General features: G+C 43.0%; 1 protein-coding gene across 1 annotated transcript in view; it reads right to left on the bottom strand.

The window, feature by feature from the left end:
- Nucleotides 1-5,436: 5,436 nt before the first annotated feature.
- SDAD1 (SDA1 domain containing 1) overlaps nucleotides 5,437-23,780 on the bottom strand; it is a 44,389-nt gene continuing 26,045 nt past the window's right edge. The window contains exons 13-22 of the mRNA XM_066279435.1: nucleotides 22,536-22,594; nucleotides 20,852-20,928; nucleotides 19,391-19,488; nucleotides 19,210-19,286; nucleotides 18,027-18,156; nucleotides 16,091-16,185; nucleotides 15,761-15,951; nucleotides 15,573-15,657; nucleotides 14,587-14,748; nucleotides 5,437-9,489 (exon numbers count right to left, since the gene is read on the bottom strand). Of these exons, the coding sequence (XP_066135532.1) occupies nucleotides 9,442-9,489; nucleotides 14,587-14,748; nucleotides 15,573-15,657; nucleotides 15,761-15,951; nucleotides 16,091-16,185; nucleotides 18,027-18,156; nucleotides 19,210-19,286; nucleotides 19,391-19,488; nucleotides 20,852-20,928; nucleotides 22,536-22,594 (1,022 nt within the window). The 3' untranslated portion in view covers nucleotides 5,437-9,441. The remainder of the gene's footprint in view (nucleotides 9,490-14,586; nucleotides 14,749-15,572; nucleotides 15,658-15,760; nucleotides 15,952-16,090; nucleotides 16,186-18,026; nucleotides 18,157-19,209; nucleotides 19,287-19,390; nucleotides 19,489-20,851; nucleotides 20,929-22,535; nucleotides 22,595-23,780) is intronic.

Below are 23,780 nucleotides of genomic sequence, written 5' to 3'. Positions count from 1 at the left end.
TTCTGTAATGTAATTGTCTTATTTGTATGTCAAATTATACCAAGGTCTGTGAAATAGGAGTCAGTTTCAGTTTGAAAGCTCTTGTCTGTTTCGTCTGACTGAAATTTTTACTGTTCTGTGTGCACTAGAAACCCTCCGCCTCCACCATTGGGTTCTGTCCCTCCTAGACCTTGTCAAGGTCGTTTACAGTACTGGTTAATATGGAAAAAGGTTTAAAGACTAGTGTCTCAGGCCCTCCTTCTAGAGAATTTCTTGTATAAATACCTTTTGTATGAACTTTGTCTTTATTTAAAATTTGGTTAAGTTATGCACCAGTTTTCATGTTGTTCATATTAAAGATTCTACTGAAAAAAACAATTAGTTAATAATTCAAAGTATGAAAAAGATCTCACTCTCCTTTCCAGACAGTAAAACTCAAAAAAAAAAGGAAGGAAAAAATAAGAGAAACCAGGTTGTAAGGCCAGTGGACGCTGCCGTCATGGCCACACAGGTTCTCATTGGATTCGGGCAGACAGTAAAGAAACAATGGAGCCAGAAATGGTGGGCCATTCAGTTTATTCAAGTCTCGTACCAGCAGATGAGCAAACAGGTAAGGAAGACCGCTTCCCTCTCATTCAGAGCTCCCAAAGTCCTGACGCATTCTCCGGTTTTACAACCCGGAAAATCTCCAGTTCCTCCTGGAATCAAAGGCCCCCACCAGCCTCCGCAGAGCTCCCCAAAGTCCCTCAGCCCCAGTTCCACATCTGCACTCCTTCTCTCCCTGCAAAACCCAGGCGGAGGAAAAAATCCTTTTTCCAGCACACCTTAGCCATACAACGGCCCCGCCCAAGCAGGAAGGTAATTCTCAATTTGTAATCTGTCGCCCTGAGGGCAAGCACCGCAGCCTTTCACAGACTGCATACACATGGTGCTGCCTAGGCCAATGCAAAATATAAATATAAGCGAGCAAACCTAAAAAACACATTTTACAAACTTATTTGCCCAACATAGGTCATTTGAATATCTTAAAGCCTTCTCCTGGAGACCTGGGAATTATTGTAACCCTGAGAATAGGAGAATTAACAACTACCCAGCCCCTATGCAGGCTGTATAATTGGGAAGGGTCATACCACAACCTTAATGTAAAGAAAAGAAAGGGGGGGGGCACCTTTAAAATCCAAGCAGCTCAGTAGCCCATCCCCCCCTTCTCCTCAGTCATCCTGAAGGCTGCCAAGGACGAATAGTCTTGACTTCTCTGCAATTGTTAATACTGTAAAATACAAAAGTATTTCAATTTTTTTTAAAACCAGGTGGTCTAGAAAATCATTTGATATTACTACTAGCTTAATTTAATTAATGTCTTTTAAAGTTCTTAACAGAACATGTTTGTTTTGCCTGGGGTTACAAAAGGTTCCTGTTATCTCTGTTACAGCTTTTGTAAATGTTTGTTTGCCAGTGAAAGAACCTATTGCTAAAGGTCATGAAATATGTTCATAAAACTATCAATCCAAAATTGCTAATTACTAACTTAATCCTCACTGAAAGTTAAGATTTTTGGAAATTGAGAATTCTGATTAAGTAGAAATTGTATGGTTTTAATGATAAAAGTGTATGGTTTTAATTGTATGGTGTAAGGTATGGAAGTGCTTTTGAAAGGAAAATAGAAAGGAACCTTGAGACATTCTTGGGGGCCTCAGGAGCTTGAGAAATTCATCCAAACTTAACAAGTAGCGCAGAAAGAGTCAATGGTCTTCTTAAGCACCAATTGCACAAACAAAAAAGGAGGAGTCAGGACTCACCCCACAAGAACAATTGTATAAGGCCATTTTTACTCTTAATTTTTTGAACATTTCCTCATCTGGACTTGCTGCAGCTAAGAGGTTTTTTAACCAGTCAAGCGATGGCCTAAGTCTCTGTGTTGTACCAGGATATATTAGCTGGCCCTGAGTGGCAGAGTACAGTCGAACTGCTAACTTGGGGGCAAGGGTATGTTGCAATTTTGTCATCAACAAGTCATTTTTGGGATACCAGCGGGGAACGTGAAGCCTTATCATAAGTTGGCATCGGCCCCTAGGAAGCAACCCAGTTCCAGAGATTTAGAATCTGATAGTGAGTCCACCTCCAGGAATGAACCCGTAAAGGAGGAGACCAAACTCACTCCCAAGCACTCAGGGAGCACCTGATGTCACCTGCAGCGCTTTGAAGCGTCTGAGTGTGTGAAGTTTTGCAAAATACAGGCACACCTATGACCCCTGAAAACCTATTTCTCTCTATACTTGCTGTAGGTCAAATAAGTTTGTAAATATGATATATATGTTTGCTCGCTTATAGTTTGCATGGGGTATGGGAGACAAGCTGTAAGCTAGCAAAGTCACGATAGCCTAAGGAAGTGGTTCTCAAAGTGTGCGCCAGGGCACACTGGTGCACCCTAGATTTCCAGGTGCGCCGAATGGTATTCCAGAGAAATATTTGCCTGTTGGGGACCAAAAAACCAACAGGGTTTTTAGAGTTTAGATTTTGGGAGGACAGAGGTATGGGGAATTGGCTGTGAGCTGACAGTCTGCCCAACCCCCCACCTCACTTGCCTGAATAGGTTGCAAAAGGCTGTTAAGCTGTGGTGCTGGATTGTTTACACTACCCCCCCATGAACCCAGAAAGACTGGAGGCAAGTTTCTTCTATCCTTTGTTTGGTGTAAAGTTACGATGATATGTATGGTGGGGGTTTTCTGCACTCAACACAATTAAGAGTAAAAAGAGAGGAATTCTTCAATGTATTGATGAGGAAATGAGAGTTTACCTTTCAAATATATGCCCAAACATTGAAGAAATCGCTAGGATACATCAGGCTTATGTTTCTCATAATCACAAGAATGAAAAAACACATGCCCGCTGGGACCTGCTGAATTTACTAAATCTTACTAAGAATGTATCTATATATAGATACTTTTGTCATCTTTAAACTTTTTTAATTCCTTTTTTATGAATTCTAAAAAGCGTAACAAAAATGTTTTTAATGTCATAATAAATTTAATTTTGTCATATTTATTTTGTTTAATTACCATAAAAGCACACTTGGACTTTATATTTTTTAATACTTGACTTAATTATTATAACATATTTCTCAGAAATTTGTATATAGTGTACCTACAACTATTTGTAGGATTTCAAATGCACCCCAACTTCAGTTTTGAGAATCACTGGGTTAAGATAACCTTCTTCTTGTTAAGAATTACTCTTCTGAATCATGCTGCTTGACATCAGAGATGCCCAAGTTTCCCCTCACCTTACTCTCTGTGCTATTAAGAACCTTGGTGTTGCAGCATTACCTGAGTTCTCTACTCAAAAAGGTGGGGTTCCAAGGTGTTGGTAATGTTGTCTTGATCTGGGTGCAGTGATGTTTTCAACTTTTGGAAATTCAATAAATTAAAGAACACTTCATGGTACTTGTACTTTTATGAATGTTATACATTAAAAAAATTCAAAAAATATCCAATTTTTTTTCTAGAATTTTCTTACAAGCTACTGATTTCCCTTCTGCAATTTTGATTCTAGTCCTTGCTTTATCTTATCAGACGCCAACTTAAGATTTTTAGACTAAGTTCATGAATGTGCAGGCAACAATTATGCGAAGACTATCATTTGGTTGCAAAAAAAATTTTTTTTTTTTTGTATTTTTCTGAAGCTGGAAACGGGGAGAGACAGACAGACTCCCACATGCGCCCGACAGGGATCCACCCGGCACGCCCACCAAGGGGCGACGCTCTGCCCACCAGGGGGCGATGCTCTGCCCCTCCGGGGCGTCGCTCTGCTGCAACCAGAGCCACTCTAGCACCTGGGGCAGAGGCCAAGGAGCCATCCCCAGCGCCCGGGCCATCTTTGCTCCAATGGAGCCTCTGCTGCAGGAGGGGAAGAGAGAGACAGAGAAGAAGGAGAGGGGGAGGGGTGGAGAAGCAGATGGGCACTTCTCCTGTGTGCCCTGGCCGGGAATCGAACCCGGGACTTCTGCACGCCAGGCTGACACTCTACCACTGAGCCAACCGGCCAGGGCCTGGTTGCAAAAATTTTGAGACATCCCAATTTCATCGACTAAAAGTGTGAAAAATGTCTTAAAATTATGTTATACATTGCTTTAAAAAATAATAGCACAATATTTTCAAACTATAATATTTACCTTAAAGACTTTTTATCAGTAATTCTTTAATGGTTGGATATTCCACTTAGTAACTATATCCCAAATGGCTTAACTATTCTCATATTTTAGGAATTTTCTTGCACCCACTTTTGCCACTATAAATTATGTAGCAATGACTATTTCCATACAAATAGTTTGTGGTAGACAGTGCTAGTTGCCTATCCAAAATCCATTTCCCTCTCTTCCTTACTAACAGAAGCCCAGTTTTGTTGAACTGTTATGGTGTATATAAGCTGAGAGGCCAACAATCCCATTTCTTGCTTTCTTGGCTTCCCTTGTTGGTAGGATAGCCATGTAACCCAGTTCTGGCTAATGAGACCCAAAGGAAGGTTGTTACAGGGATGTTGTGAAAGCTTTTGCTTTCCTAGTAAAAGGAATATATGTGGCAATGCCTTTTCTTCTTGCCTTAAACACAGAAGAAACCTTAAACACTATGAAGATAAAGGCATTATCTTCATTTTTACAGATGAGGAGACTATGACACAGAAAAGTTGAGTAACTTGCCTATAGTCATACAACTATGCCAGAGTCAGCGTTTGAATCCAGGGTCTGGCTTCCACACACTAAAAATGGCAAAGCAGGAAAGGAGCCCAAGATTCTGAAAATATCATTGAGCTCAGAACAGCAACTGTCTTACCTCCAGATTTCTCATGCGAGACTCCAATTTGGTTAGACTGATTTTAGCAGGTTCTGTTACTTGCCCCAGAAAAACCCAAACATCTCTTGCCATATTTTGGATCATCTTCTTTTTTTTTTTTTTTTTTAAAGGTGGAGAGAAAGGAAACCAACTAGGCAAGTTTTTTTTTTATTCATTTGAGAGAGGAGAGAGAGAGAGAGAGAGAGAGGAGAGGAGAGAGACAGAGGGGAGGAGCTGGAAGCATCAACTTCCATATGTGCCTTGACCAGGCAAGCCCAGGGTTTCGAACCGGCAACCTCAGCATTTCCAGGTCGATGCTTTATCCACTGTGCCACCACAGGTCAGGCAGGATCATCTTCTTTGATGAGACTTTCAGTCATGGGTTTGAGTCAAAGGTTTTTTAGGCTCTGGGTACATACTACAGATTATTTGCCCTAAGAATCATACTAACATATAGCACTTTCACTAACATAGGTTATTGCTGGGTAAAGAAAAGGGTTCCATCAGTAAGCAAGTGAAAGAGTGATTTAGAAGGTGAGACAACTCCTCTGGCACATCTGCACATCAGTCCTGGCCTTGCTTTACGTGCATTCCCCTCATTAAAAAAAAAAAAATCACAAGTGAGTCTTAAGGCACCTTTATTCTCCAGCCTCAAACAAAGCTGGTTCTTATACAATGACATAAGCAAAAACATGTACACTGTAAAATATTCAGAAACTAAAGGAGAAAGAAACCCTCACGATTCCAACATCAAAGGAAACCATGCTTACTATTTGGCGTATTTCTTGGACTTTTATTATTCCCCATTCTCTCACGTGTAACTGGATTATACTATAAATATTTTGTATTTTCTTCGTTTCATTTATTAGCATTTCCTATTGTGAACATTTCGATGGCTACATAACATTCCACCACATGGATATACCATAGTTTAACCATTTCCACACTGAACTTAAACTGACAAAACAATGAAAGCAGAAGGAACATTACCACATAAAGAGTGTCCTACAAGAATATACGGAATTTAAATAGTACAGAATTAGCTGTGCTTTCTGTTCTTGGTTTCATTTTAAACAAGTACAGATCAAAAACAGTGCAGAGAGAAAAGGTTATTTCCTTATAAAAGAGAAAGGATCCATGTCAGTAACTTACCTTCCTGCTCATATTCAGTATCTTTTAAAAATCTGGTAATACATTTTATTTATTTATTTATTTATTTATTTATTCATTTATTTATTTATTTTAGAGAGGAGAGGGAGAGACAGAGAGAGAGAGAGGAGAGACAGAGAGAGAAGGGGGAGGAGCTGGAAGCATCAACTCCCATATGTGCCTTGACCAGGCAAGCCCAGGGTTTTGAACCGGCGACCTCGGCATTTCCAGGTCGACGCTTCTATCCACTGCGCCACCACAGGTCAGGCTGGTAATACATTTTAAAAATATGTAAGCAATAATTTTTAGTTTTACTTACTTTTATACAATAAAAGAATGTCATTTAGTAGAACAGTTTTTTAAGTGTTTATCTGAAATAGTTTGAAGATGAGAGCATAGCCCTCAAGACCGGGATTGGACCCTTATAAAAAGAGACCCCGGGAAGCTAGTCACTCCTTCTGCCATGTGACATTAGTGAGACCCTCATCAAACTCCAAATCTACCAGTGTCATGATTTTGGACTTTCCAGCCCCTAGAACTGTAAGAAATAAATGTTTACTGTTAAAATAGTTTAAAAAAACAGAATATACCAACTGCTTAAACTCTATACTCTGGTCAATACTGAGTTGCCATATAACAATCTACATAGATTATAACTTTTCAAAGAGTTAGAATATGAATAATGAAAACAACATACATATTAATCACAATCTTTTAAACCATAACTCTTTCTTTTATGGTTCAATATATTTCTTACCGCTGCCCTACTCATCCTAAGCATCAGTTTGTCAGCAAACAGGCATTTTGCCCTCCTGCCAGCTGATATGCCCCTTTTTCAGGATGCCCCAGCCCTAGACTGTGACTTTTTTGATAGCTCTGTAAGTGGCTTTGTATTATAGTCATTTTGTAAGTCTATGTCCTTCATTGGATTAAAGTTTCTATAAGACACAAACATGTTTGCAACCCACACAGCATCTAGCAGGGTGCTTTGCATATAGTGAGCATTCAGTATACATTTTTATATTTCAAACTAAATAGTTAACCCCAAAATGGATGAGGAGCAAAACAAATCTTTGTAGCAACTACAATTGTCACTTCAAGTAAATTAAGCAAAATATAAAATAAAAACTTAACATCTAAACTTTGATGAGAAAATTTACTGAATGTTTACTTTGTGGCAAATACCATGCTAACTTCTTATAAATATTAGTTCTCAAAGCAATCAGGGAGGTGGGTCACGTTTCAAATATTTGCTGAGCACTGTGGATATAGCAGAGAACAGACTCTGCCTTTTGTGCTCATTTTCTAATGGAACTTGCTAAGATCACGTACATAGCACATCAGCATTCTAGATTTATAAAGTACTTCATATATATAATGAGCTTGGGCAATGTGAGTTCATCCCAGAAATAGACCCAATCAAAAATGTTGACAAAAATTTGAGACTGAAAAGCTGAAGCTGATCCCCTGGTGACTTCTTCAAGGTAAAAGTCACCTTAAAGGTCATTTCTGCCTTTGCTAGCGGCATCCACCCCTGTGAGGACCTGATGTTTAAATTTCTAGTAAACAGAAAACATTCTCAAGAGATTTATAAAATAAGCCTGACCAGGTGGTGGCACACTGGATAGAGCGTCAGACTGGGATGCAGAGGACCCAGGTTCAAAACCCCGAGGTCGCCAGCTTGAGCGTAGGCTCATCTGGTTTGAGCAAAGCTCACCAGCTTGAGCCCAAGGTCACTGGCTTGAGCAAGGGGTCACTCAGTCTGCTGTAGCACCCCACCCCCACCCCCAGGGTCAAGGCACACCTGAGAAAGCAATCAATGAGAAACTAAGGTGCAGCAATGAAGAATTCATGCTTATCTCTCTCCCTTCCAGTCTGTCTGTCCCTCTCTGTCCCTCTCTCTGTCTCTGTCACAAAAAAAAGAGATATGAAATAAAAGGAACCACATAAAGATAAGATACTAGGGGATTAAAGAAATAAAACAGTGTTAAGACTGCACCTTTGTAAGCCAGATAGTTTTCTATCTTGCAGATAAATTTCAGTTAAGAGCAGAGTGAAGCCACAGCAGGGGACCACAAGTCAGGACACAGAATGGACTCTGGCCTCTTGGCATCTAAGTGGGCTGGGGAAGGCTAGCGGAAGGATGAAATTTTCAGGCACCATCACAATTCATGCAGCAAAGCTGCAGACCCTAGCTGCTATGCCATTTTGATTTTATTTGCCCCTCTCTGGAGTTAGATGCAGGAGACACTCAGTTCAAATATGCAGAAGGAAAAGAGCAGTTTCCAGTCTGAGCCATTCAAATTTGCACCAGCCATGTTCTGTGAAACGCTCAAGTTGCTGAGGTTAACTCTGAGGCTCCCCTCACTAGGCCAGTGCTATCTAATCATTAAACCTCCAGGTTTTCACAACTAATCCCAGCATCTTGCGGAAAGGCATACAGTTAGTTCATTCAAGTACAACTGAAGTTGAACTTAGAAAGTAAACAGAAGATACTGGGAAGAGAATAAGAAAAGTGATTTAGAGTCTGCTTTTAGAGTGGGCAATTACTTTTTATTTTAAAGTAATAGAGAGTAATTTTCTCAGCTACCACAGTATTATCGAAGAAATATGAGGCAAAAAGACCAAACTTTCCAAATGCAACAACTTGCAAACAGAGAGACTGCGCAGGCTTCCCTGTCCTGAGATCTCCTCAAGCACACCTCGGGCAGGGAGACCAACGCAGCCGCTCAACCCATACAAAAGTTTCTGTCTGATGTTAGAAACATTTTTATGGACACAGGCTGAAAAAAGGCTAAGGAAACCTATCTGATTTCTTTTTTCTCTATGGAAGAGGGAGCAGCCCAAATGATAAAGACACTCCAAGATTTCAAGGCAATATAGAAAGTGAGGTTTTTACCTGGCTTTCAAAAAAAGAATTTTTAATCTTTTGGATAGACTAAAAGAGCTAAATTGTCTACTCCAAATCTATACAGCAGGGACCTGTTCTCAGCAGGTAAGCCTATTTACAAGTAAGAACCTCTTACTCTTGTAACATTGTCCTGTTTGAAGAGAATATGTAACTCCCATCCCCTGCAGAGCTAGCCTCTAAGGCCTCCCCACGACCCACAGAAACACAGACCGATCTCTACCAGAGCACTGCATACACTGCACTGGAAATACACATGTACCCCACCCCCACACCCTCCACATAGGCTGTGAATGCCTTGAATGAGGGATTACGATTATTTTTACATCTATAGACATTCAATAATTTATTCTTCGTATAGATGCTTAAATGAAAATGATTTTACATCACTACTATCTACATTTCAAACATTACCCATGTCCAAAATAAAAACACCAAACCTCTACCAAATTTACTTTGGTTTTCAAAATACAGTGTTTCTGGACTTTTTAATGTAAACATTCTTGATTTATTAATTTTCAGAGTAATGTCACAGATTTAGCATTCTCTTTGGAATGGAAAACTTGCTTGTCCAGGTTACTTCATTCTTTTTCTCTTTTTCAAAAGTGCATCGCGTAGTGCCAACTGGAAGAAAAAATTAAAGAAATACCTAAATATGATAACTCTTGGGTACCCAATTATACTAACATGGCTTATGAAAGTGTACCAAAATGGAATCACTAAGTCAACAAATCATCCTCAAGAACTACAAATAGTGAAACACTCCATAACGGATCGGATCTGGACCCAGGCTAGGGCCCCCTTCCTGCTAGGAAACAGGCAAAGCTCTTGACTGCTGATCCCACCTCATGGGACAAAGGCTCAAAACAGGAGCAGCTACAGAATACAGAGATGGAGCATTACCTGTCTGCAGGGATAATACAGGGCACTTCTCTGGTTATTGCAACTCTTAATATTCTAGAGTTGCAGGTGGACCACATTGACCTGTGGTGGCGCAGTGGATAAAGCATTAACATGGAAACGCTGAGGTTGCTGGTTCAAAACCCTGAGCTTGCCTGGTCAAGGCACATATGGGAGTTGATGCTTCCTGCTCCTCCCCCCTTCTCTCTCTCTCTCTCTCTCTCCCCTCTCTATAATGAATAAATAAAATCTTTAAAAAAAAAAACATTATCTAAATTAAAGCCAATGAGAAAACAGATTTTTTCCAATCACCTTTTCTAAGATCACATACATTCCATTAAACGTGGCACATATGGCCCTTCTACATAACTCATAACTCTATAATATATGGGAACACAGAAAAAATGCTCTCTCATTTGCAGATTTTCAAATGGGTTTGTTTAATGCAGTCAATAAACTAAGAAAAAACCCCACTGTTTTTTAAAGTGAGAGGAGAGGAGATAGAAAGATTTCTGCATGCACCCCGACCAGGATCCATCCAGCAACCCCTGTCTGGGGCCGACGCTCAGACCAACAGAGCTATCCTTAGCAATCAAACCAACTGAGCCACTGGCTGTGAGAAGAGAAGAAAGAGAGAAGGGGAGAGGGAGGGAAAGAGAAGCATATGTCTGCTTCTCATGTGTGCTCTGACCTGTGATCGAACCTGGGACTTTCACATGCTGAGCCAACATTCTATCCACTTACCCAACTGGCCTGGGCCTGAAAATTTTACAATAATGACTAACACAATCTTTATAATCTTTATGAATTTTAAAATATAAATCTTAAAGTTTTTTTTTTTTTTGTTTTTGTTTTTTTTTTTTTTTTCATTTTTCTGAAGCTGGAAACAGGGAGAGACAGTCAGACAGACTCCCGCATGCGCCCGACCGGGATCCACCCGGCACGCCCACCAGGGGCGGTGCTCTGCCCCCCAGGGGGCGATGCTCTGCCCATCCTGGGCGTCGCCATATTGCGACCAGAGCCACTCTAGCACCTGAGGCAGAGGCCACAGAGCCATGCCCAGCGCCCGGGCCATCTCTGCTCCAATGGAGCCTTGGCTGCGGGAGGGGAAGAGAGAGACAGAGAGGAAAGCGCGGCGGAGGGGTGGAGAAGCAAATGGGCGCTTCTCCTGTGTGCCCTGGCCGGGAATCGAACCCGGGTCCTCCGCACGCTAGGCCGACGCTCTACCGCTGAGCCAACCGGCCAGGGCTAAAATATAAATCTTTATAATGGATCAAATATGAAGAAATTAACTCAGAATCAAAACCCTGACAACTGTATTTTAAGACAAGAATATTTATTCTTGTTTCTAGGGGCTAATTTGTAAGTTAATTATCTTGTATTGGATGTGTGAACTTTGAGAAAGAAGGCACCCAAGAAGCACTCCCAGTGGTTATCTGGGTTAGATAGATAGTGTTTGGGCTAGATAGAGAGATAGACAGATAGATAAATAAATAAATAAATAAAAGAGCTTATACTGGGCCTTCCACTGCAAACTGCATTTCAGGAGAAGCCTGCACTGAACTATCTCCCTGCACTGTTTCTGCCATGTGAGCCAGCCCTTATAAAGTTTCTGGAATCCTATTCAAACAATAGGACTGAGGCTTTCCCCATCCAATCAGAGCCGTGCAGCTCTGATCAATCAGAACCGCTCTATTCTGACCAAGGACAGTGCCATTTGAACCAATCAAACTTTGACGATTTGGAGACCTCATTTGCATGAAGACAAGCCAATCAGGGACCAGGAGTGGGGATCTGCCCACATAAACCATCTCCCCTTTGGCTCTGGAGCCCACATTCTCTTCCCACCAAACACTGAAGACTGAATCTCACTGGCTGAGCTGAAACACGGAAGATATCCTGCCAGAGCAGAGTGAATGAAGTAAACCACTGTGGAGCTGAGCTGAGCCGAGTGGAGCAGACCAGCGCAGTGCAAAGCAGACCAGCATGAAGCAGGGCAGAGCAGAACTTTCAGGAGCTGGGCACAGCTGTCTAGTTGGAGAGGGGCCTGGCCCCAGGGTTGCCCCACAGCCGAGCTGTTTTCACAGCCATACTGTATCACAATTGAGCTGTTTTGCACTGAATAAAGTTTCCTTCTCATAGCACCCGAAATTGGGGATTCCTGTTGGTGCCAATGACCATCAGCTGACAGATGACTATGTCAGATAAAATGGATGTAGTGAATTATGTATTCTATTGTAATTCGACTGGTTCCAGGCTTTAAACCCATGTTGTCCTTCCCCTAACCTCAGGAGCTGGGTTGAAAATGAAGAGTTTAAGATCTGAAGAAAAAGATGACTGCAGGACCAATGTTTAAAGTAAATCTATGAAACCCCTTATAAAGTTTTACATTTTCCAAAGGAAAATAAACAAAATATGAAATAAAACATTAAGAATAAACCCAAACTTAAAAAAGATAACCAAATCCTGGCTGGCTGGCTCAGCTGGTTGGACCATCATCCTAATATGCCAGGGTTACGAGTTCAATCCCTGGTCAGGGCACATGCAAAATCAGCCAATGAATGCATAAATAAGTGGGACAATGAGTGCATAAATAAGTGGCACAAACTGGTGTTTCTCTCCTTCTCTCTCTTCCCCATTTCCTCTCCCTAAAAATCAATAAATAACAATTTTTATATAAATAAATATAAATAAAAAATGATAACCAAGGTCATTGTACACATCTTAAGTGTGCAATGTATATTATTCTATTAAATCCTAAGCACTACTCTGATTCTTAGAAACTTTTTTTTATTTTTTTATTTTTATTTATTTATTCATTTTCGAGAGAAGTGAGAGAGACAGAGAGAGAGAAGGGGGGGAGGAGCTGGAAGTATCAACTCCCATACGTGCCTTGACCAGGCAAGCCCAGGGTTTTGAACCGGCGACCTCAGCATTTCTAGGTCAACGCTTTATCCACTGCGCCACCGCAGGTCAGGCTGATTCTTAGAAACTTTTAAAGTCTCTAGCTTTTGAATTTTAACAAGATAGGTGTACATTTGAGGAGCGGGAGGTGGAAGTTGCCTGGCTCTACATCTAAATTTTTCAAATTTTGTAATTTTAAGTTATTTACTTCTTGCCTTTAGCTCATATCTGGGTCTTGGTATTACTTTGTAGATGAGCAGAATAGTTAACACACTTAAAGTAGAAAAAACTAACAAGTTCATTTTAACCTAATTTGCATGGCTTAAGGAAGTATTTCTCAGCCTCATCTCTCGGTCTTACTGTCTCACTTGTAAAATCAGTTTGGTCACAGTACCAGCTCATATTGCTATATGCTGACTAAATTAACAAGCTGACAAGGAACAAAGCCAGGCTTCTCTATCATGCCAAAAAAGGTATGCAAAAAACAGAGGAAGTAGGAGGTGTAGGAACACCCTTGGCTAAAATTTAGCAAGATTCCACAAGAACCTCATAACGAAACAAGACCTATCAACTATTACTATTTCCTCCACCATAAACTCTTACAAAGAGCTGGTGAAGGATAAACTAATGGGATCAATACATTCAACTGTGAATTTAAAGTGAATCGGGAAATTTTAATTATCAAGTGGCACTTTTCTTTTTACTTCAATTTCAACAATTTCTACTCTAAATGCTGTCACTTTACTATTTACATAATGTTGTTAAACACAGTTTGGCTCTGGCCAGTGGCTCAGTGGATTGAGTGTCAACCCTGCATATGGATGTCTTGGGTATGATTCCCAGTCAGGGCACACAGGAAAAATAACCATCTGCTTCTCCCCCCCTCATCTCCCTCTTCCCCACCCACAGCCAGTGGCTCCACTGGTTCAAGCATGGCTCTGGGTGCTGAGGATAACTCCATCGAACACAACAGCCTCCAGAGCTGAAAATAGCTAGCTATTCAAGCACTAGCTCCAGGCAGGGTTGCCAAGTGGATCCTGGTCTGGGCACATGCGGGACTCTGCCTCACTATCTCCCCTCCTCTCACCTAAAAAACAACAGCAGCAAACACATTTTAAAACTACAAAGATTAATTAGACAGTAGTCTTTAAATGGCACCTTAATTCAGTTCATACTGACTTGGCTCCCACACAGACAGAGCACTACCCTGGAGAGCTGGCCATTGCATTCAGGCCTGAAAGTCTTGTCCTTGACCAGCATTTTGGAACACTGGTTCAGAATCTGGGACTAGTTCACCCTTGACAGGATTCATTGGAGTCTTCGGAATACAGTTAGATATATTCTGGCATACCCCCAGTAGAAAAAGACATTCAAATATAAAGTTTTACTATAATGAATTACTAAAATAAGCAAGTCCAGCCTAAAACCAACCATCAAAGAAGAAAATGGGTAAAATGAAATCCAAAGGCCTGTAAACACAAAGGCTTTGCAAAAGGACGCATACCAACCACAGACCTATTTAGTCTGTGCTGCTTTACTAAAACTGTTTCTGAGGTATTACCACACGTAACTACTGCTTTTTAAAAAATTAACGGACAGGTAATAATCACTCAAAAATTCTCATTCAGTTAATTGATATTATATTTTGCATAAACGTGAAGAGAATTCTAGCAAGGGGATGACCTGCACCCTGTTACTTACAGAGGAGAGCAACAGGCCCCTTGTGGGTCAGAGATGAATCTCAGCCAAGTCAGGTCTAGTGTTTACATGTCCACCTATGTACCTTGCACCTCCTTAACACTCCCCATTAGTCCTAAAATACACATAACGCAAGGTCTTTAAAAATCCATCTCAAATGTAAAGGTGACTTAGAATGACAATACTATTCTAGCCAGCCAAGGTTCACGTTGAACTCACCTGCTTCTCTCGGAAGGAACGCTTATTTTTTGAGCGCACATTATGGCTATATCGCATCATCATAAAGTTCTTCTGTTTTTTCTTCTCTTTATTTGTGGAACTGGAAAATGGATTCATTTTGGTTTTCCTCCTCACAAATTCTTTTCGGTCTGTCTTTCCAGCCTACCAGCACACACACAAAAAACACTTCAGGAGTTACTGAGTCAATATGCACGTCTCCCCTGTGCCAGGTGCTCTGGAGGCGCCAAGGACACAAGATGACTGGAACACAACCCTGCTCCCCAGCGACGCAGTCCAGGGGAAACGGACCGTGATGTACTGTAGCGGGGCAAGGGGAGCTCGGTGGGAGAAGATCCTAATCCAGCCTGGTGCAGCCTGAGGCACTTCCTAAAAAGGGAGACCTGTGCGCTGTTTTTTGCAGGATGAAGGCACTCATGATGCGGGGAAAGGAGAGGAAGGGGTAGAGCATTTCAGAAAGTAGGAATAACAGTATATGCAAAGGTGTGGAGGAGAAAGAACATGGGTTTTTAAACTTCTCCAGACAGGCTTCAGTGCAGATGGAATGCAGAGGGTCACGTGCAGCCCACACGGTGTGAGGCCTACTGGAGCCCTGGAGACGGAGATGTGTGTGGGGTGCTACCACGCAGTACCGGTCAGAGGCGGACTCCAGCTGTCTAGCTTCTCACTAATGACCGGACACACTCCCCTGCTTTTCTGACAGCTCTGATAAATGTACTGAGCTCCCGCCCCCATGAGCATGAAGAGCGCTTTCTGTGCTCTACATGTTTTAGATGGTGGTTACATGGCTGCCTAGTTGTTCAACTCATCCGACTGAATACCTCATTCCTGTGCATTTTATTCTATGTCCAGTATACGTTTATTTCAAATGTTAAAATACTACCATTCTATGCCTATACAAGGTCTCGGTCATATTTCATTTCCCTGTTTTCTGTTTAAGGAGCAAGGGAAGGGTATGACTCACTCACCTTTGCAGTTGCTAGTCTTGTCTCCTTGTCAGACTTTGGCTTTTTATGAAGGCGTTCAATGTCCCGAAGAGACAGCAACTCGCCCCTGGGATGAAGGAAAAACGTAACGTGAAAGAAGGGTGGCACCCTCTCCCTGGCACTGTCTCTACCCTGTGAGCTGACTGGAGACCGGGCGTGGGCTGCTGTACCTGGGATACTCATCACTGTCCACCTCGATATACTTCCTCTTTTGGGCCTTCCCCGGGGCAGCGTCGAGCTCTTTCCTCATTTGGGCCAGCCGGATCTTCCGGAAGTCTTCCTGAGTTAGGACTCGGCTGGTGCTGACGGCGGCAGCTCTGGCCTTCCGCTCCTCCGCAGGCATGCTGTCCAGCTCCTTGGACTTCAGAGCGCACAACAAAGACTGACATGGCTACTAGCTCAAGTGACAGCTTAGTCCCCCAACGGGGCCCAGCATAAATTTCTGAAGTCTTCATAAACATCAGAATGATGCACTTATAACAAGAAAAACGGAAACTCACAATTTCTTGCTGTTCTTCATCGGAAGAGTGGTGCACATCAACCCACTCACCGTCGTCGTCTGCCTCGTCGCTGAGACTGGCACTTTCCCAGGCATCTGTGCGAGAGAGAGCACACTGTTAGTCACCACTTTGTGCTGAGTGCTCATGGCAAACAGAGATAAGTGGAGGTACAGTAAGGTTATGAACCTCAAACAGATCTCTACGAACCAAGGACTGAACAGTATTTATTGCTAAATAAGCCACATCAATTTAATTAATTTAAGGAATGGAAAATGAGCACTGACCAAGTATCTACCCTGAGCCAACACCTGAGGGTTTCTCTAACCCTCAGGACTCAACAGAAGAGGAACAGACTCTCCAGTTAAGTAACCTATCCTAAGCCAGTTAGAAAATGCAGACTACACTGAGATCATGAAAATCACATGACTCCAGAGGCCACATTCTTTCCACCAAACCATGTACATCAGAACTGTACTTACACAGTGATCTTGGCTGCACAGCAAGTATCTAACTCTCCTTAGCATACTAATAAATGTTCTCAGAAACTAGTTAGAAACAGTCACTCAGAGAACTGAGGTGGAAGATTTTGGATGTTAAAAAACCTTGCAGACACCACAATAAAGGAGTATGAGAATGACCTCAATGGAGCCATAACAGTAGATACTTGAAATTTCAGTTGGTCCCCACAGTCTAGAACACAGTGGCCCAGCCCTTTGGTATGGCATGAACACAGCCACTCATGCCAAGGCCCACACGCAGTCTCCAGGCTGTTATTTGGCTATATTCCACTTTGTATCCTGTACTATAACAGTTTCCTAAATTCTTTAGTACTTTGCTCACAGTTTGCCTGGAAAGTCTCTATTGTTCTACTATTCCTCACTTATAATTTAAAATACAGCTCATGGGTTACAATCTCGCTGAGACCTTTTTGAACCACTGAAATGGACCTGACATTTTTCTTGCCCTTTGACCCACTCCAGTCATAAATCCTGGTAATACTTTATTCTCGGCTCTTTATGAAAGGCCCTCGGGGCAGAAACCACATTCACCTTTGTACTAACAGTGGCCAGCCCACAGCCAATGCTTAAGAAAGCTTTGTTGAAATCATGAATGAACGAACAGGAAGAAGACAGGCCTTTGACAAGCAATGGAATAAAGGCTAACCCTAGAAATCAGAATGGAGTTCAAGTATTCTTCAGCAAATTCAACAAGCACTCTTTCAACAGGAGAATCTTAGAGGATTGGTAAGGACTAATTCTCATCACTCTTTTCCAGGCAACAAACTAAACAGTCATTATCTTTCCCAGGTGATGAGCATGCCCTTGATAAGGGGCATCCATCCTGAAGGACGTGAAGATACATCTCCTGCACTAGAGTGCAAGCTCCCCAAGAGCAGCAATCAAGCCCATTTGCTCCCCAGCACTTGTAACAGTGCCTTGCATGTAGTCATTGCTCAGTAAAAACGTGCTGCATGAATGTACAAACAGCATAAAGATCTCAAGGTCAACACAGATATAGGAGTGATTATATCCTGAGTAAAAACAAACATTAAGTCTGACCAGGTGGTGGCACAGTGGATACAGCATTGGACCAGGATGCAGCGGACCCAGGTTCAAATCCCCGAGGTCACAGGCTTGAGCATGGGTTCATCTGGCTTGAGCGTGGGCTCACCAGCTTGAGCATGGGGTCGCTGGCTTGAGCCCAAAGGTTGCTGTCTTGAGCCCAAGGTCACTGGCTTGAGCAAGAGGTCACTCGCTCTGCTGGAGCCCCCTCTCCCAGTCAAGACACATACGAGAAAGCAGTCTAAGAACAACTAAGGTGCCGCAACAAAGAATTGATGCTTCTCATCTCTCTACCTTCCTGTCTGTCTGTCCCTATCTGTCCCCCCTCTGTCTCTTTCTCTCTCTGTCACAAAAATAAATAAATAAAAATGAACCTTCATCATCTTCAGCATTCTCATCTTCTTTTTCAACTTCCAAAATCTCTGCTCCTGGGATGTAATCTTTAGCATCTAATTCTCCATATTCATGTACTCTTGCTTCTACGGAGGCCTCTGTAGGCTTACCCTAAAGGAAAGGAAATTATTATTTTTGTTTGTTTTGGTTTTTTTTTTTTTTTGCATTTTTCTGAAGCTTGGAAACGGGGAGGCAGTCAGACAGACTCCCGCATGCGCCTGACCGTGATCCACCCGGCATGTCCACCAGGGGGCGATGCTCTGCCCATGGGGGGGGGTCGCTCTGCCGCGACCAGAGCCACTCTAGCGCCTGGGGCAGAGGCCATGGAGCCATCCCCAGCGCCCGGGCCATCTTTTGCTCCAATGGAGCCTCAGATGCGGGAGGGGAAGAGAGAGACAGAGAGGAAGGAGAGGGGGAGGGGTGGAGAAGCAGATGGCCGCCTCTCCTGTGTGCCCTGGCCAGGAATTGAACCCGGGACTTCCGCACGCCAGGCCGACACTCTACCACTGAGCCAACCAGCCAGGGCCTAGGAAATTATTATTATTATTATTATTATTATTATTTTTTTTTTTTTTTTTAATTTTTAAGCTGGAAACAGGGAGAGACAGTCAGACAGACTCCCGCATGCGCCCAACCGGGATCCACCCGGCACGCCCACCAGGGGCGACGCTCTGCCCACCAGGGGGCGATGCTCTGCCCATCCTGGGCGTCGCCATGTTGTGACCAGAGCCACTCTAGCGCCTGAGGCAGAGGCCACAGAGCCATCCCCAGCGCCCGGGCCATCTTTGCTCCAATGGAGCCTTGGCTGCGGGAGGGGAAGAGAGACACAGAGAGGAAAGCGCGGCGGAGGGGTGGAGAAGCAAATGGGCGCTTCTCCTGTGTGCCCTGGCCGGGAATCGAACCCGGGTCTTCTGCACGCTGGGACGCTCTACCGCTGAGCCAACCGGCCAGGGCGGAAATTATTTTTAATATGGTTCTGAGACTGTAAAACAGGATATTTAATGCAATGGCATTCAATCAACTGTACTCTGATCATAAAGAATAGAACTATGCATTTCACCAATGCTCATAATGTAAGCTCAAATACTAAAACTCAAACTATAGGATATTACTCTCACCTCTGAGACCATATCCATTAGCTCATCCTATGCATGCCTCACCTACCCGGAATTTCTTCTGTAACATCTGAGGATTCAGTGTTCGGAAGAGCTGAATCAAAGTCCTAGCAGCCATCATTACATCTGTAAAATAATGCCTTTAATTTAGAAACCCCAGAGGAAAGGGCCTATGAAGATAAAATATGAACCACTCCATATCCTCTGGTCCACAGCGACATGCAACTTACTCTTATCTTTGTGTGTTTTATACTGAGCCAGGTCTTGGAGAAGTTCTTCAGTCATGGCCAGAGGACATCGAGCTGTTATCTCTTTTATAGCATTGATCCTAGAAAAGAAAAACTGAATTAAACAGCAATTTCATATGGTTCAACCTAAGGTTTCCTAAAAAAACTAAAAAGGAACAGAAACTGGGTTTTACAGAGCTCACTGCAGCACGGTAGAGAATGTGAGGGCGGACAGTCTTAGAGGTTTTTGTTCCAGATCGTTTACTGCCATTTCCTCCACTAGTGGAAAACAGCATCTTCTTTGTAAAGTAAACAATGGCAGCATTGACTCGCCAACTCTAAGGGGAGAAGGCACTAGGTCAAATAAGAAAAGCTAAAGGTCTTTAGGGCTGTTATCCCAGCAATAGTTCCATAAAAAGCAGTTCTCAATGTACTACTTAGTTACCAGGACAGGTTAGATAATTGTTAAACCAGTATTCACACTCATTAGGTATTTCTGAATGAATCAAAAGGGCTACTGAACTGTCTGGGAATTAAAGAATGGGTCAATCATTTGTTCCAGGGAAAGATAAGAATTCAGAGTAGAGACAGGAGAAAAACACTTAGATTGCCAATCATTCATTTGAAACAGTAAAACTAGTAAAAAAACAAAATATTGATTAGAAAGACAAATATCTTATCTCTGACTCCCTCTTTGAAATTCTGACCAATAAAATAACAATATCAAGCCTCCTGAGCAGACTTAAGTATATTTTAAACTGCTTTCCCCGGGGCCACATTGCCGGCTGAAATCTTACATCTTGGTCATGTAAAGCAACCTAGTACATTAAAAACATATCCATCCCGGCCCTGGCCGGTTGGCTCAGTGGTAGAGCGTCGGCCTGGCGTGCAGGGGACCCGGGTTCGATTCCCGGCCAGGGCACATAGGAGAAGCACCCATTTGCTTCTCCACACCCCCCCCCTCCTTCCTCTCTCTCTCTTCCCCTCCCGCAGCCAAGGCTCCATTGGAGCAAAGACGGTCCGGGCGCTGGGGATGGCTCCTTGGCCTCTGCCCCAGGCGCTAGAGTGGCTCTGGTCTCGGCAGAGCGACGACCCCCCCGGAGGGGCAGAGCATCGCCCCCTGGTGGGCAGAGCGTAGCTCCTGGTGGGCGTGCCGGGTGGATCCCGGTCAGGCGCATGCAGGAGTCTGTCTGTCTCTCCCTGTTTCCAGCTTCAGAAAAATACAAAAAAAAAAAAAATCCATCCCTGGCCAAGTAGCTCAGCTGGTTAAAACACTGTCCTGGTATGGCAAGGCTATATCAGGGTTTGGTCCCTGGTCAGAACACATACAAGAATCAACCAATGAATGCATAAACAAATGGAATAACAAATTGATGTTTTTCTCTTCCCTCAAATCAATAAATTAAAAATTACAAAAAATAAAAATAAAAACACCTCCAGGGCCTCCAGCCACATTCTACATACCCTACTGTCATGACTTCCCCAGAGTTCTTGTCGGTCACAAAACTGTTGGCCACAGTCATGAGCAATGACTGAATGATCTGAATTGGGAATAAAAGAAGAGTGTTGTTAAACATCTGTATCTACTCAAACATGTGAGGATGAAGAACAATATAGTATTCACAGTAGGAAAACAGCATTCCACCTTCAGTTTGGGAGCTGAAAGGAATTAAGACTGAGGAAGACAGATAAAAATACTCCACTCTGGGATTTCATCTTCTTGGCTAACTTCAGGTTAAATTTTACTCTCCTTTGCCTGACCTGCAGTGGTGCAGTGGATAAAGCGTCAACATGGCACGCTGAGGTCATCAGAGCAAAGCCCAGAGCTTGCCTGGTCAAGGCACATGTAAGAAGCAACTATAAGTTGATGCTTCCTGCTCCTTTTCCCCACCCCCTTTCTCTCTCTCTCTCTCTTTCTCTCTCTCTCTCTCAAAATCAATAAGTAAAATCTTAAAAAATTTTTTACTCTCCTTTGATGAATAGTTTTCAATATGGATTAAAAAAATTGCTTTGATCCAGGATAATCCAATCCAAATACTGTTTTAATCAAAGAAAGGAATTATCAGCTTTGAAAAACAATCACTATAAATTTGCTGATATTCTTGACTTATCATAAAACTCAGCAATTAAAATCAGAATTCTCAACAATTTGTCCAAAACAAAGTTTACTTTCTATAGTAAAATTTTTTTCAGTTTTTTAAACTGAACTTCTCTGTATATTTTCTTAAGGAGTTAGTGTGGGTTCTGGTCAGTTGTCTCAGTGGTAGAGCATTGACCCAGTGTGTGAAAGTACTGGATTCTATTCCTGGTCAGGACACACAGAAGAAACGACCATCTGATTCTCTTCCCCTTCCCCTCCCCCTTCTCTTTTTCTTCTCCTCCTGCAGCCATGGTTTGATTGATTTGAGCGTGTTGGCCCCAGGTACTGAGGATGGTTCTATGGGGCCTCTGCCTCGGAGCTAAAAATAGCTCAGTTGCGAGCACCGGCTCTAGATGGGCAGAGCATTAGTCCCAGACAAGGGTTGCTAGGTGGATCCTGTCTGGGTGCATGTGGGAGTCTGTCTATCTCCCCCCCCACACATAAAAATAAAAAGTTAATGAGTCTTTTACTCACTTAAAAAAATGGGAGGAGGCCCTGGCCAGTTGGCTCAGTGGTAGAGCGTCGGCCTGGCGTGCGGGGGACCCGGGTTCGATTCCCGGCCAGGGCACATAGGAAAAGCGCCCATTTGCTTCTCCACCCCCACCCCCTCCTTCCTCTCTGTCTCTCTCTTCCCCTCCCGCAGCCAAGGCTCCATTGGAGCAAAAGATGGCCCGGGCACTGGGGATGGCTCCTTGGCCTCTGCCCCAGGCGCTAGAATGGCTCTGGTCGCGGCAGAGCGACACTCCGGAGGGGCAGAGCATCGCTTCCTGGTGGGCAGAGCGTGGCCCCTGGTGGGCGTGCCGGGTGGATCCCAGTCGGGCGCATGCGGGAGTCTGTCTGACTGTCTCTCCCTGTTTCCAGCTTCAGAAAAAAAAAAAAAAAAGGGGAGGAAAATGGGAGGACAGTAATCACTGTGGGAAAAGCCACCATGATATGTCATATTTAATAGTAACATTGCTATGCACCATGTACTAGATCCAGATAGAAGTAAGGTTTAATAGTTCTCACCTCTGGGGGTACTAAGTGATGAGACGCTTGTGCAGCAAACAGAAGGATCTTTGTTACTTCTAAAAATGTAAGAGGTCAGAAAGGTCATAGTTGGTTTATTGCTCTGCTCTCCAAAGTACAGCAAACATGGCAAGGACAATTTAGTCTTAACGCTACTGCTGCTTACTCCACATGGAACCACCAACCCCAAAACCTGCATGGCTCCCTTGCTTCCTTCAAGTCCCTCCTCGGTTGCTGCCTTATCAAAATGTCTTTCCTAACTGCATAATCTAAAAAAGCACCTGCCCAGCACCCTCAATTGTCTTTATTTTGCTTCCTCTTCCCTCAAAACTCATCTTCACCCGGACACATAAACAGCAGTCTCTGATCTCCCTCTAGAATGTAAGCTATGTATTGCTTCTCGGACTTTTGGATAAGGTCAAGTTTAGAATATAAGCTATATGAAAGTAAGACTGCTGCTTCATGTTCACTGTGGAATTCTTAGTGTCTAAGGCAGTGCCCAGCCTAGAAATCAACAAATAAGGAAATAAATATAAACATGCATATACACACACATTTTTCCTAAAAAAGGACAGTATATATATAAAGAACAAGACCTCTGGCAAAAGAAAGAAGTGAGGTAAATCCTAATTTGCCATTTATTTGTTGGGTCACTGGCCCCCTTATCCCCTATACTTTGCAGAACTGAAGAAAGAATTAGATGAGATTATGTATGTAAAACACTTAGCACAATGCTTGGCTCCTGTTAGTCAATAAATGTTCAGTTCCTTCCTACTTTGGTCTAAGTTCAAAGGCAAAAGCAACTATCTATTCTTTCTTGCTTTCATGTTGTTTTTAATTGAGAATACATGAGGGCAATTAGAACAGTAAGATAAAATCCTAATATCTATTACAAAATTACAGCAAAAGGTCACACTTTTCTATTATTAAGTAAGAGGCAGGGAGACAGAGAGACAGACTCCCGCATGCACCCGGACAAGGATCCACCCAGCAAGCCCACTAGAGGGCGATGCTCTGCCCATCTGAGGCCGCTGCTCCATTGCTTGGCAACTGAGCTACTTTAGTGTCTGAGACTAGGCCATGGAGCCATCCTCAGTGCCCCGGGCCAAACTGCTGGAACCATTTGAACCATGGCTGTAGGAGGGGAAGAGGGGAAGAGGGGAAGAGAGAAAGAGAGAGAGAGAGAGAGAGAGAGAGAGAGAGAGAGAAGGGGGAGGGGTGGAGAAGCAAACAGTCACTTCTCTT

Source organism: Saccopteryx bilineata, chromosome 5 (assembly GCF_036850765.1).
Source record: "Saccopteryx bilineata isolate mSacBil1 chromosome 5, mSacBil1_pri_phased_curated, whole genome shotgun sequence".
Classification (NCBI taxonomy): Eukaryota; Metazoa; Chordata; class Mammalia; order Chiroptera; family Emballonuridae; genus Saccopteryx; species Saccopteryx bilineata.
This window is presented reverse-complemented; position numbering and strand designations above follow the sequence as displayed.